General features: G+C 39.6%; 1 protein-coding gene across 6 annotated transcripts in view; it reads left to right on the forward strand.

Moving 5' to 3' along the window:
- The window catches only part of LOC111255295 (nose resistant to fluoxetine protein 6-like), a 53,095-nt gene that overhangs the window by 19,846 nt on the left and 18,283 nt on the right, over nt 1-14,966 (forward strand). For 5 of the 6 annotated variants that reach the window (XM_086990967.1, XM_022817098.2, XM_022817100.2 and 2 more), the window contains one exon: nt 3,638-3,760. In XM_086990967.1, coding sequence (XP_086847093.1) covers nt 3,638-3,760 — 123 coding nt within the window. Of the gene's footprint in view, nt 1-3,177; nt 3,463-3,637; nt 3,761-14,966 lie in introns of those variants that run through there. The other variant, XM_022817102.2, reaches the window with a different exon arrangement.

Raw genomic sequence — 14,966 nt, forward strand, 5'->3', positions numbered from 1 at the left:
TCGTTTCGCCTGTTTTATTGGGTCGCCTCTGTGATCGCTGTTATTGTTGTTGGGTAGCGTGCAGTTTCAAACGTTGCCAGGGAAAACTGTCGCGGACGTTGTTGTCAGTGCAACAACGACAATTAGTTATAAGCGCGTCTTTTTAAATGTCAAGCACGCGCGTGTGGTTCGGAGGGACTAGATTCGATGGCCGAATGCAACACCACATTCTAGCAAAAGTGTCGATGCATAAGAAACTGTTTACGTCGACCCAACCAATATTAACTGCGCTGTGCCTGTTCGGGTTAACCCAACTTCATAAGCCCAAAATTGGTTCGATATGACCAAGTGTATCTCTGGCGCCGACATCTGCGTTTGACTTATGCGTTGAGCTTTCAACAATAATGGCAGCCGACAGATCACAAGCTATGATGGCACTGGCAGTATTATGAAAACTTTTTTAGGTAGCCACTACAAGATATTGCTGATTAATAACTTCTTTAGTTAGTACGAGGATATAGCGATTGTGTGACTTGAAGATTATGGGATGGCCTCTGCAATGGTGACCCTATCAGGGCTGTTTGATTATAAATATATTGTTATAAAAAACAATTCAGTTACTGGTCGGAGGTGGGTTCCACGTTTGTAATTAGCGTATGTTTGAATATGTCCATGTTAAATATATGCATACCTACATAACAACACTACGATTTAACTAAGTTCACCAGGTGTGTAATTCTATTTCAGACTCAATATATTTTTTTTTTTGGATATGATTCAAATAAAAACATGTAGCCAGTAGGACAATAATTTTTCGCAGTCCTCTAACGAGTAGAAACGTTTTCGACTGTTTCATTTGTAGAAAATAGTAGTGTTTTGTTATTACTACTGTGAATGCTAAACTACGGGCAGTCGGTCACCGTATTTCCGTGATTTTCTATACTATGGGTAGTAATTAATTTAGCAACAGTTCATTGTGTCTACCAGATACTAATGATGATACGGGTGGCGTAGTGACTGACGCGCGTATTCCTAAGTGTGTCACATATGCGCTTATAGTTGACTTCAGCGGTTATGATGACAGGTGATTATCTGCCATTTGAAGATCTATTCAAGCTAGGCCTTCTAGTGAAGACAACATTCTCTTGGTATGCCGAAGAAATTATTCCAAGCATTTAATATGAAACGAAAACAGCCGGAGGCTTTAGCCAAAGAAATCGGTTGAAAATTACTGCCGCTTATACCGGGGCGATCAACTATTTGTTTGATTATTTCTGTCCTATGATGTTGTAATGAAAACGCCCCTCGCAATAAAAAAATGGCATACAGCTTTAGTGGGCTCATACTACCTGTTCGCTTCTTGCGTCTGTTGTGGGGTCAATGATAGCTAATAAATCGAATATCAGTCAAATAAAAACACTAAATGGGAAAACATGACCAGTACTAAAAACCAGCAGTGGTCTGTACGTGAGAGCTAATCAAGTAGACTGATGCGCGCTTTCCACAACAACTTACACAAATGAATGGCAACGAGTTTAGCAATAGCGCCCCACCACAATAGGCGGTTAGTTACGATATGAGTGCTCTTTTCGGAAACACCGTGACTATTTTTATGGAAAATTTTTTGTTCGTATCATGCATAAGTCTTGGCGGCAGAACATTGCTATTTGCTCAACCCTGAAGGCCACCTATCTTTAGGCCATATTTAGTATTGGTTACGCAGACACAAAGAAAAAGCAGCTTCACGATATAAATTTCCTCAAAAGCCAAATGCTCAGCTACCTCTTTATCACACAATAAATGAAGGACGATTTGTCCTGTCATGCTACACCTGATCAATAGAGTTCAAACAGTCGCACTATAGATAAGGGCGTATCAGAAGGGTCGTTACGATAAGTAGATAAAAATAACACCAAATTACAATGGATCGAAGCTTCTATTCTGCAATGCGGAAAACATCATAGTTTTGGCTAAAACACATATGCGATTCGGGGTTCATATCTGGAACATTTACTCGTTTCTGTTGTAGGTAGATATTGCCTGCATAAAGTATCCAGTTTTGCGAAAATTTCCTAGAGAAACGGTTCATACTGTCAAGAATCGCTGCTAAAGGCCAATAATGCGACGAGCAAAAGAAATCTCTATGAAACATATACGTATCAACACATATGTCACGAAAAGGTATATACTTGTCAAGATAGCACCGGAATGCCCGTACATTGCTGAGATGTAAATTTTTTTCAAGCATCGTTTTTGTAGGCACACGTCCGAAAGTAAACACCAGTAAAAATTATCCTAGGTGTCCGAGTTAAACCTCTGGGGTCGGGGGGGGGCACTGAGCAACTCGCGGCCAGGCAACACAACCGGCAGTACAGATTAAAAATTTAATCTCTGACTCAACTTTGATTATGTCGAGAGAAGAAGATTAACAGTGATAATGACGAGAGTAAAGGACTGAATTGATAACGTGCGCTATTTGATATGCATTAACAGTCAAGCCCAGCACAGAAGATAAACAAAAAAACCGCAAGTATGACTTCTTTAGAATCGAGGCACATGTAAGATGCATGTGAATGGTCTTACGCGATTGCATTTTCTCTTACTTTATGGCTTAACCGAGGGAGGTTTTATTATATTTGATATGACATCTAATTAGTATGGGCTAATCTTACCTAAGGGTTTTCTTACGCAAAGGTATTCTCCTATCTAGCCTACTAATGATAATATTATCGTGATAGTGGAACAGATGGGTCAAGGGAAATCGAATGAAAAACAAGCAGAGCGTCGATTATTTATTTCTATCCGTACGAGTGGCGAATATAAACGCTAAAAAAGGAAGCTAACGATTGTGCGTGCAGAGGTAGAAACATGAAGATTATCTTACGGAATATAAAACTAGACCAAACGAAGACATTCGAATTAAACATTTTAGCGTGCAGTTAGAAATCTTCCGTCACGGTGCAGCGTAAGAAGGCTACACGAAGATGCGTATATTTTGTGGTTATTTCCTTCGTTAATGTTTGGCCCTGGAATATAACAATTTTAGATTGTGTTGTCTTTATATGTGCGTGTTTTAGTTATTACTTTTTACGTAAGATATCGTATTTTACCCAGAACATTTTGTTGATGCCTTATCATAGGGCTTCTTTTTGAAATAATTTAAAATTAATTAAAAAAAGAAAACGAAATTTTCTTTAAAGATGTCCCTCTTCCTGACGATTATAGTACTTAAACTGTATAATTTTGATATGCGTATAATAGCTACTCCTACAGAAATAGTCCTGACGTGGCATTTTTGTTGGGATAGTCTAAAAACTACAATCTATTTTTCGAACTTCTGTTTTTAAGGTCAATAAGTCTCGGCATCTCTATTTTAGACTGGTACGAAGGTTTATATCACACCATGGGTCACCCTAAAGCGTTTTGGACAATAGGCCCAGCACGTGGCATCTTAATCGCACGTCAAGTACCATTCATGCCTATGTAATTTCGTTGAGAAATATATTTAACAGAATATTTTTATAGTCACGAGTAACAGTTACAACTAGCTATTCGATTATCTGTCCCATTTAACACTAGAACACACGAGAAGCAACTAGAACTTAGCGGAGCGGACTATTAGTTGAATGGTATTTTCTCTTCTTCCCTTTTTTTGCAGTGATGGATGCCATGGGCAAGCCATCATCGGGTCTTGCCTCAGGAACGATCGCCGATCTTGGCAACTATGACCAGTGTCTTGCAGTGGAAGCTCCAGATGGTGACCAGGACATCGATTTTACTGGTAAGTCGGGTGGTCAGATTTTACCCGTTGACCGCATGATGTTAAACTACGAAGGTGAGAGAAGTGACAAAAATTTCTGTTGTTATCCTGCAATGCTTAGAAAATAGATAGTCAATAGGGCACTAACTGAGGAATAGTACGAACTAAATCGTATTTTCGACAAGATAAGTTTTAGTTACGTTTTTTTCAATCGTAATAAAATGTTCGATAGAATTGGTTATGTGGTATCACTGAATAAATGAAGCTGCAATATTAACATCTTCACTTCTGGCTATATCAAAGGTTTTTGTACGATTTATCTTTCAAGTGAATGTTTTTTGAGTGATCCTTTCTTCTCTAGGCGTATATAAGGCTCTAGGTTTAGAGCCCCATTATAAGTTCCCTTAAGTGCCTTTAATTATATTCTTACTATTATTTGAACACCAAACTAACTATTTTTAACGTGTTTCATATAGACTTCATGTGGATGACTTAAAACTTTACGTGTTTAAAATCATGGTTAAAAATCTGGAGTTTTTGGTGTTGCCTCACTTTTATATTAGTTGACTCCTAATTGATTGTGTGCAATCGGAATTAACTTCATAAGATCATCGATTTAGCTTTGAAAACTTTTTTTTTTCTCATAAAACGGGTTGCATAACTTTATAAAATTACTTCACCACTTTTAAGTCGGGCACTTTCATCTCGGAAAGCAGATGGACGCTATGCGGCTATTTCAAGTTCTGTGTTTCAAGCCTTGATGCTGAATGTTAGACATAGAATTCAGGCAAGTATCCTCACCTCAAAAAATCTTCACATATTGAGAACTTGAACAGTATTACGAAGAAATTTTTAGGCACTTAAGTTGGAAGCCAGTGAAGTGGCGAATCTTTTATTTTCATCCAGCTATACAAAATGATCTCCTGTGAAAAAAATCGTCAGCTAACATCGTGGTCGTAATTATTAACTTTGTAACCTAGTTTTCTTAATGAACGCAAATTTGACCAACCTTATGAGCCGGTAATGTAAATCAAATGATGAGGTAAATCTGTTTAAGTAAAAGGAAAATACCTCCACTTGAGTAGAGCTCAAATCTAACACATATTATCCATAAATTAAATAGATTTGACCGGCAAACTCCAGTCCTTTCCAGTAATTGACTCTAAACTGTATCTTCGATAAGCGGTCTTGGTGCCACTGCATATGATTGCCTCAAAGATACGACATAACTGGATGGTCTAATGTGAGCAATCTGGAGATCATTAGGTTAGAATTGGTAATCCCGCTCCTGCCACATCACACATGCGTTATATAAATTTCTTTTAGGTCTTCGCATGGTCATTATTATTATTATGACGGATAAATATTACCACCTTTCACTAATAACAGGTGCACGACCGGCGGCTGACATTCAAGCAGAGTTGGACAGTGGCTCCACCTGTCGCCTTGAGGCTATACCATACCGTATGCCACCTATGTACGATTACGTGACGCCCTATACATTTTTAAGTTTCTTGTTCGTTTTCACTAATTTTCGTCGAAAACACCTTAATTGCTTTCAATGCGCGTCATCATCTTCTCTTACTAAAGTCCAGTATTAACAGTTAATTACATTTGACACGACTTAACCAAGCCTTCATTACTTCATTAAGCATCTGCATTTGGCTAAGAAAAAGGGAACGACGAAAAGTAAAAATAGGACGATCACGGCCTCATCTGGCTTCCATTTTGCTGTCAGTAATTAAATGGGGCGACCTTAAGCTATACATAAATTCATACAGCAGTGAACAAAATCTGCAGACCATAAGCAAAGGCGGACAGTACATTAAGCCTGCTGGGCACAGTTACGTGCATTAGAATTGATCTAGAAGTTGAGTGGTCACTAACAAAGTGTCTTTATAGAATTTCGATTACATAAACATGGCGTGTATCTTCAAAGTGAGCGGTTAATATCCGTCATTGGACATGTTTAATGTACACTTTAACATACAAAAACTGCTGAACGTATCGCTTCGGTGAGGATACTTTGCATAGCATTTCCTGTGGTGGGCCTTCTTGTTTCCCGCACTGTTGCTTCGACTATAGATGGTTTACGACTGGTCACGTTCACTATCGTGCCATTCTAACAAAGACGTTCGAAGTAGGCGAACTATACGGAGCTGCGATTTTCGTCGAAGGACGTATCATTAATTATTCGTTATTCATATGAAGTAAGGGGCAAAATGAATAAAAAAAAAAACAACAAAAAAAACAAAAGAGGTGTGAATGAATGAAATGTTCTGTATAGACAACTTTGAACCGGCTCTACGTAATTGACTAAAATGTTTTCATTGTGTATTTAGCAGATTATTTTCGATATCTTGTCATTTTTTTCGATCAGCGAAAATTCTGACTTGATAATATTATAACCAAGATGGTAGTACATATCCAGCAGTTGCTGCTATGTGGGCTTAGATGGTCTTATTAGGAAATCGTTGTAGACGCGTCGTGTGGCTCTCTAAATGTCAGAACACTTGAAATTAGCCCATGAACACGTAGTTCGGTTCGGTTCGGTAGCTCTTTTATTCGATAAGCAGCAGAGTTATTGCTCATTAGGAATAAGCTCTATTGAATTCAGTGTTTGAACAACTTCCCGAACGTTAGATTTTCGCATTTAATTTAAAATATCTAAATAGATTTACGGTCTAGGCCGGAGTAGACAAATCTCGAACTATATGTTGAATTACATGTAATGAATATAGATTTAGTTGTAACTTTTTCGTCATCGATGGCGCATCCTTTTTCCGGTTGTTTTGCCCCTGTCTCTAAAACACTGTAAATTGCGGATCTGACATATAAGCGTTACGCATGTATAGTACGATACCTACAATGAAATACAGTGATAGGAAGTGATAATTTCAATTGCTCCTTTCTGCATCGTCTATTTGGGAAGGTTTGACGCGGACGAATGAAAAATGATTACCTACCCATTTACGGCAGATAGCCTGTAACACAGAACCACTTTGACAGTTTGGTCTGCTGTAGTTCGCTCTATTTTTCGCATGACGTGCAGCGCTCGCGTGCCCTTGGGACTCGGTCGTGCCGAGTAGATTTCGCGCGTCGCATCTTTGGTGACGTAGTCAGCAAATATCGAAGTGGCTCAACGTCTGCACGCTATAAAAAAGTGATCATACAGAAAGTGTTTGTGCATATGTCCAGCCATGAAAATTGTGACCAAACAGCAGACATGAAAACATAGCGTTCTTGTCCGTCAAGTAAAAGCTAGCTCAAAGGCATCGTGTACAATATTTGAACATATATCATAATGCTTATGTGCGTGTGCTAATGTAATTTGTGGCGCTGCTTCTGTACGCGATAGGGACTTTGAAGCATTTCTGTGAGGCGTACCTAAGTGACCTTTAACACCGTCATAGATTACAATTTTTTTTGTTTTTGTTATTACTAATATGGCGATTAATGTCTCTAGCGTATATGATTGAAACTATTTCGAGCTGGACACAAGTTAATGTTTACGTTATCGTTCTTTGATTGTTTAGCATTTTACCGCATTTATGTCGTTCCTCTTGGACATACCCTATTATTCGGCATGTATATATATATATATATATATATATATATATATATATATATATATATATATATATAAACAGTTACAAAAAGCGTAGGGAATTATGGTTTATGTTTAGTACGTTCACGACAAAGGGTGATTACGGTCATAAATTCACCGCTATTCCTAAGAGGGGGTAATATTTGAGCGTTATTGTAGTATATGGCATGTCGCCATCAAGTCAATATTAAATAAGCTCGTATGATTGTAGGAACCTTAAATATTCAGCTCAAGTAATGCCCAGTACTATATGTAAAAAAAAAATCTCCACGGTCGCTTACACAGCAAGAATATCATATGGAACAAGATGTAATGTAGAGATCATAGTTTAAAATAACTATTCAGACCTCCTGCTGTGGTATTAATTTGTCTTCTCCGTAGAAAGGCAGTTTGCATCATATAAAAGCATCAAAGTTGTGCTAATATCTGATAGGTCGCACTACTTTTTGAATATCCAGGCTTAGTTAACTTTTATATTGTAGACGCCGTGATGTTTCTATGGGATAACAAAGGCGATAGATTGTATGAAAGTTACTCACTAGAGCTGTGACTTTACCCGTTCGCATTTTGAAGCAAGTTCAAAATATTGCCTCAAATAAAATGTAGGATTGCATATTCGATCCGTTCAAAACCTATCGTGTTATTGCTTGGTAAAATAGCTCGAAAAATAGCGATTTCTCACCCCTCGAGCGCCTAAAGAAGTCAAATGACAAACTGGGAGATAATTTATTATACTATAAGCACGAAATAAATCATGTCCGCGCCCTGTTTCGAGCTTGAGCCACCTTAGGCTTAGCACATAGTAAGCAAACACGTCACCATTGCATCATCACCAAGACATATATATCAGCATTCGTGCCGAAGCCTGCATAAAACCTTTTATAAACACAGTTACTATGTACGTACTAACTATCCAAAGATAGAACCGGATCAGTGGAGCAATGGCAGCAAATAACCAAAAACGCTCGTTAATTGCTGAGAGGCGACCTCGAAACTAGATTACCGTATTAGAAAATTCTACAGCACATACCACAGTTCTAACTTACCCACTACTAAAATCGTTTCCTTAGATAGTTTTTAAAATAGAACTTATTTCACGCGTCCGCTATGGCATCAAGATTTATTAGTTCGTACGGAAGGGGTTTCATGCTGTATAGTGTAAAGACAGGTACACCTAATTAATCAAGAACTTTTCAGTAAGGCGCTCGTCTTAAAAGCCGCATGCGATCCGTTAGCGGCATACGCCTAGAGCTTTTGAACTGCCAGAACTTACGAAACATCATTTGTTGTTATGTTGCACTTGGAAACAGTCCGCTCGTGCAGTACTGAGCGATACAGATAATAGACATAGAATACAAATGGGCCTACCCTATTTTTAAGCCTTAGCCCAGATTTAATGTAAGGGGAGCATACCGATGTTGTAAATAGGCAAACGTATTCGTAATCAAATATATATATATATATATATATATATATATATATATATATATATATATATATATATAACTTCCTTCCTGTAGTTCAAGTTCACTGTATTGAAATTTAGTGAAGAAATTATCACACGGTATCTTTTACCAAAGCAAGTGGTGAATCCTTTACTCATATACTATCCATTGTCAATCGGTGAGACATGTTCAGCTCAAATACCATTTTAACGGCATGAAGCAAACTGCAAGATATGATATTTCGACATGTTGCGTTGATAAGTCTTATAATAGATGAGTTTCCTTATTGTCATGGCGGTAATGCGGGCGGCAGCCGTGTTTTGCCACCCAAAGTGAAAGATAGTCACCAAAGTGAGGCTGGCATGACTTCGATGGGTTTTTTTTAGCATCACGTAAACGCTACCAGCAATTCCTTGTTTGAAGCCATTGATCCGCTAACGGCACGGCAAGTTGGGCCACCGCACACTCTGGGCCAAGCTGATTACTATTGTGTACTTTGGGACTTTTAAGTGAAACTGTTTTTGGCTAGCGAAATTCACAAAGAGCTTGCATCGCTTCGCTGCCCCAAGGGGCTGCTGTGGCATAGATTACCCACGAACCTTTGAACAAATCCTGTGCACTCTTAGTTAGTTATGCTGTATAGCGGCCGCGACTGAGGTGCACACACGCTAGTGAACATGATTTAGTTATTCCGGCTTTCGGGTACCATAGATTGAATTTTCAGCAGCCCCACTTTCATTCCCCTTTGTCCCCACCATCGCAGTCAGCTTCGATGTAATACCAGCCGGCTTCGATGATTGCGCCTACAAACAGCAGTAACGCCAACGATTATTTTAGTAGTTGTAGTAATAGTATGAGGACAACAATAGCGACAATCTAAAAATACTCTAACTAGAAGAAAAGGCTGCTACATCTACAAGAAGCTGCAGACAGCCACGGTCTACAAGGTAGCCTCAATAAAAGGTAATGGTTATGTAATGCTGAGCTTCGATAGCCAACAGTCCCGCTCATTTTCTAGCCGTCTTTCGGTTGAATAAGTGAATATAAATATATAATAGGGACGGCGAATTAGGTTAGCACTGCGTTTTCCCGTAATAAAAACTCAAATGGTAGCATTGCACAGTTAATTAAACTAGATTGGCTAAAATTGAATATAACAAGATGTAAAATAAAGATTCTGGTGCCTACGAAGGCGACGCTCGCGCGGGCTAGCGGACTAGAACAGCTGACGTGTACTGGTCTGCAACGTGTGGTGCCTGCCCACAGTGCGCCTTCAATTTTCTGACTAGGACAAAATGGCCTTCTGGAATTAACGGCCGACAGTAAAGTGTCTTTACTTCATAATAACAGAAACAGTAATCCGTTTCTGGGGGCAGACAATTTTGTCGTTTACTGGGTAATAGTTCTTGCTCTCATTGATCAAATTATTCTGAACATGAGTCGGGGTCACTCTGATCCTGGGTGCTCTTGATTAGAGCAGTCTAAGTTGTTAAAAAGTGTAGGCGATATGGTAGTTAACGTGTGATTGGGTGGTACGCACCAAACAATGACAAATTTCGTGAGCCAAACTTACGCAAAAGATGCCACCTATCGCATACGTTGTCTTTAGTAGAGGATCACCTACTACGAATAATATATTATTGCAGTTTAACACTGGTTATTGGCGTTTATGTGGTTATATACTCTTTAGCCCCTACGTAAGTACGAGGTCACATGCCATTCGGTGATGATCGGCAGAAAAAAATGCTAATGTTATCCGGCCTGCGGTACATACAACCAACAAATGCGCTGTTCAGGGCGGCCCACGTGAAATATATACATTATTGGTCGAGTCAATTAAACGAAACATTTCAACGCAAAAATCGTGATTTAAAAGATTTAAATGACGTTGACTTTTGCAGGCAGATGCCTCGATCCTCATTGGAGAAGATAATCCGTATTCGATTCAATGTCATCGATTTCCAAGCACCTCATAATTGTTTTTACAACTTTTTTTCATAGTATATAGTAAACAAATCGATAGAGTTCCGCTATATATCGGAATAAATAACTTGTACTTAGGATTTTATTGACAGAGAGCAATGACTTAGGCTATCTTGTGTTCGCTTTAGCAAGCTGCCGATGCCCGTATAAGAACAACTATGTCCATAGTGGGATATGTCTATTCGATTTGTGTCTGATGCTCAATGCTGGTTTGTTTCGTCAGTGCCGAAACGTCTGTGGCCGAAACTTGTTTGCTTGTGTATAATATAATGTCTGAATATGGTTTTTCAAGCTATCGTTGTGGTCAATAGCTAAGCATGCTGGAAAATTAGCGCGATGGAAAACGTGCACGTACCTTATGTTGGGCTTATTGAGAGTACGAAACGTTGTTAGAAATACGCCTATAAAAGACGAATTATTTGTCTAGTCATTGAAATTTCTTTTACCGCTTGTACGGTGGTCAGAACGCGAGATGACGTACCTGTGTGATTTGTTTGATCACCAAAAACATGTTTCAGATTTCACACTTTGGTGCGGCTTGGACTGCATGTTTAACTTTTGCATGATTTCCTTTGGCATCGAATATTTTTACCCTGATATCGTTTTTTTAGCTTCTTGCAATAGGGGGACGTTGCAAAGGGCTAGGGCATTTGAAAGTGAACATTGCTGCATAAAACGAAAAAACACCCTTTAGGCTTTACGTACCTCTTTCATGGTCTGAGGCACAGAAAACCTAGGGAACCTTACAGAACTTCTGGAAGTTACCGGTCAGCCCTCGAGTATCAATCGTGAACCGGATAACGCGATGCATCTGAGTTCGCTTAATAGTTCGAGCATGGTCAATCTAATTTACCCCACAGCCGACACTCCAATACTGTTATATAGGAGGCGCACTTTATATATATAATAACGTTCACCTGTTCTCAGCCGTAGTCGACAGCATACTTATTAAGATGAGTGAAATCTTAATTGATTTCACTCATCATAATTCAAAAATGTGCTATATCTTAAGGATCGTTCATGGCTCAGGTGATTAGATCACCTGAACGTCTGTCTACATTTAAACCTTAGTGAAAGCGTCAAGGCAGAAACGCCAAACGGCTATGGACTCGACTAGAACGTGATTTTTTTTCACATTTAAAAATCACCCGCTATAATATGGCGAGAAATATACCTTAGATGCAAACAAGCTCGTTTGGTCTGCACACGTACGAGTAGTTAAGTACAGACAGATTGCGCAAACCTTACCGGCGAGCAAAGTAATGATTGCGGCTATATGTAAAATCATGGGGCCGCTTGTATCATAGTAGCCAATCGACCCTGGTGGTTCACCACTCATTTCAGTTCGAGTAATATTCCGTGCAATGCAAATGCCCACGCGTTCGGTCAGGGTTAGATCGTATGCTGGTAATAGTTGATTTGAAGCTATTGATTTCAGTTTATCCGTTACTTCAAAGACGTAATCACAGCAGAGCGCGTCGTTCATGCATTTGTTAAACTGACATAGCAAAGTGTCAAAAAAATGTATATAATTCTTAAAAATGCACATAATTGCACAGATTATCGGTTTAGAACGGGCTAAGGATCCACTGGCCGAATCGGAATCGAACATCTACCCACGATATATTTCTTCTCCTTTATTGCAATAAAAGGCACGCTGGTCGCTGAGCGTAAATCTCATCCTCATCGCAGTTCAGTGTTATTTACAGTGGCTTTAACAATAAAGAAAACACTCCTAATGGAAGCTTAAATTTGCCTCAGAAATTGACGGATCTTATCGCGGCACTCAAATGACTGAGCCATCGCTCAGAGAACTTAGCATAACGTTCATGACGGTCTCGTACTCGAGACACAATGACACCCCTTACCAGCTAACTATTGTTTGGGTTTGCGATTTATAGAAGGCATTTTGGCCGAATCGGAGTAACACCTCGCATTTTCCCGATCGAAGCATCTCAGGCAAAATCACAACGATGTTGACGGGCAGTCATTGGTGTAGCGTCAGATTTATGCTGTCGTTGTTGGAAATTGGTCCTTGTTCTATCCTTTACCTAATGCCTACCGCCCCCTAGCTCTCGCTGTCCCTACTGCATGGTGACCCGGAGTGTACTATCCTGAAACATTCGGTCTTCCAGACGGAGGATAAGCAGCGCCCCCTAAACTCTAAAATTTTCTAAGGATGTTATTCATGACAAACTAAAGAACGACGGCAGTCACAGAGGCAGTGAACATTGCAGAATCTTGTATTGACGTGAGGCCAATATACATATAAATGCATATAGTCGTTTCGCTTCATGGCCATCTACAAGTCCACGACCACAGTGACGCCGTAGCAATGATCATAATGAATAAGGAGATTCGTGAACAGCTTTTAGAATATGGCCACCGCTTGTTTATTTACCTGGATTCTAATAAATGCCGAACGTGTTGGCCGAACGATCACAGCAGCCGGACTAAAACGACAGACACGCCGCCTCTGTAGTCGGCGACTATAAAAGGCTAGGCCATTTGTCAACAACAAAAATGAACAAATATCCTGGAAAACAACGCCTGGTTATGTTGTTTTTATTAGTCGTTTCGTTCGCGGTCAGCAAATGCTAGTGAAGCTTCTGCACCTTCTGGCCGCTGCTCGTAGATGAACATGATTGGCCATTCGGAGCTAGGCAAGGTGGTGGGTAATAAATGGGAGCTCCGGTGGGCGTCATTAATTGAGGCTTAATTGTTACTGAGAGGCGGTAGGTGGAAGGCAAGCAAAAAGGATGGGCCATGGACGGCAAATGTTGTTAGCGTACCAGGAGGTGTTAAGTGTTGTTTTGAAGATCTTTCGCATATTCTAGTATGTGATTCTCGAATTCTAATCTAACAAACGGTTTCGCTTGTCATTTTACGAGGCAGTACCACTAGCAGAACTATACTAGAGCATCAATAGAATTTCTTCGACTAAAGGAAGTATTGTACCATATTAAGTCCAGTGGCTTGGCACGTTCCTTTTCCAACATTCTTTAAACCCCCTAGAATATGCACGAGTCAATCCGTTAGCGCGCGTCTTATTACTTAAATTTTAAGTATTTAATTTTTAACTATCAGGCAATCCGGATGACGCTTCGGAATTTCTTTATCGGCTCGTAAACTTTTTTCTCTTTTATACACAAATGATTTTAGTTTTGCTTTAAATTATACCGGGAGAACGATCAGCGGGAAAGCAGCCAGTTTACTATGTCTGCCTCTTCATATCCTTCCACTGCCAATAGATAAACAAAAAACATTAATTAGAGTGAAGTTCCTACTTCTAAGTAAGTCAAATACGCTTCAGAACGAAAGCGGTTCAGCATACCATCACTGAAAACGTAATTATCCTCTACCTCATAATTACACCAATAACACTTCAGACATATGCCTACCCTATTTAGCTTTTTGCTATTCGCGGTAGAAGCTCGCTCATGTTGTTGCAGTCATACTGACATATAGGGGCCATGGTATTGATATGCCGCTGTTACTGTTATGAATAGCAGTCACACCAAAATATTGTCGTAGGGGGGTGAATAATAGATGCCAGAATTCTTATAATAATAATTATACTGGCTGTAGCAGTGGTGAAATCATGGATATGGCCTAGGCGAGGGCGGTCTGCCCATATTGATGTGATGTACGCTTGATTTGGTAACTCATCTGTCCTGACAAAGACGCGGCTCAATTCAAAATGCTGCGTTAGCCGGTGGAAAAGGTATGACACGAATACCGTTATACGTATCCTTTTGCTTCTTTTTTTTATCGCCAGCAGGAGCGACAGCAAGCGATTGAGCGATGAACATAGTTTCCCTGTGTCTTTCTGGTTTGTCACACTTTCCAAGGCCAATAGAGGATAGGGAATGTGGGCAATCACGTAGCAGACATACTCCCACAGGAGACAGCACTTTTGGAAGCTCCACTGAAGTTGGCATTTCGAGTTTCCAAACTGGTCGGCGCCAAATTATTCTGGTATACTGTCGACAAGGTGAAGGGACTGTTTCATCTTTATTTTGTGCGAAATAGCCCTTCACTAGACAGACTATAGATGAACCAGCTGATGTACGTATTATTGTAAGATATTATTATATGAATCACCAATGCGTCTTATGTTTGACTCGGTCTACTAGCTTATTATGTATATATATATAGAAATTATGCTCAATAGCAACTCCATAGGCGGTTA

This window comes from Varroa destructor, unplaced genomic scaffold (assembly GCF_002443255.2).
Source record: "Varroa destructor unplaced genomic scaffold, Vdes_3.0 BEIS01000001.1, whole genome shotgun sequence".
In the NCBI taxonomy this organism is placed as follows: domain Eukaryota; kingdom Metazoa; phylum Arthropoda; class Arachnida; order Mesostigmata; family Varroidae; genus Varroa; species Varroa destructor.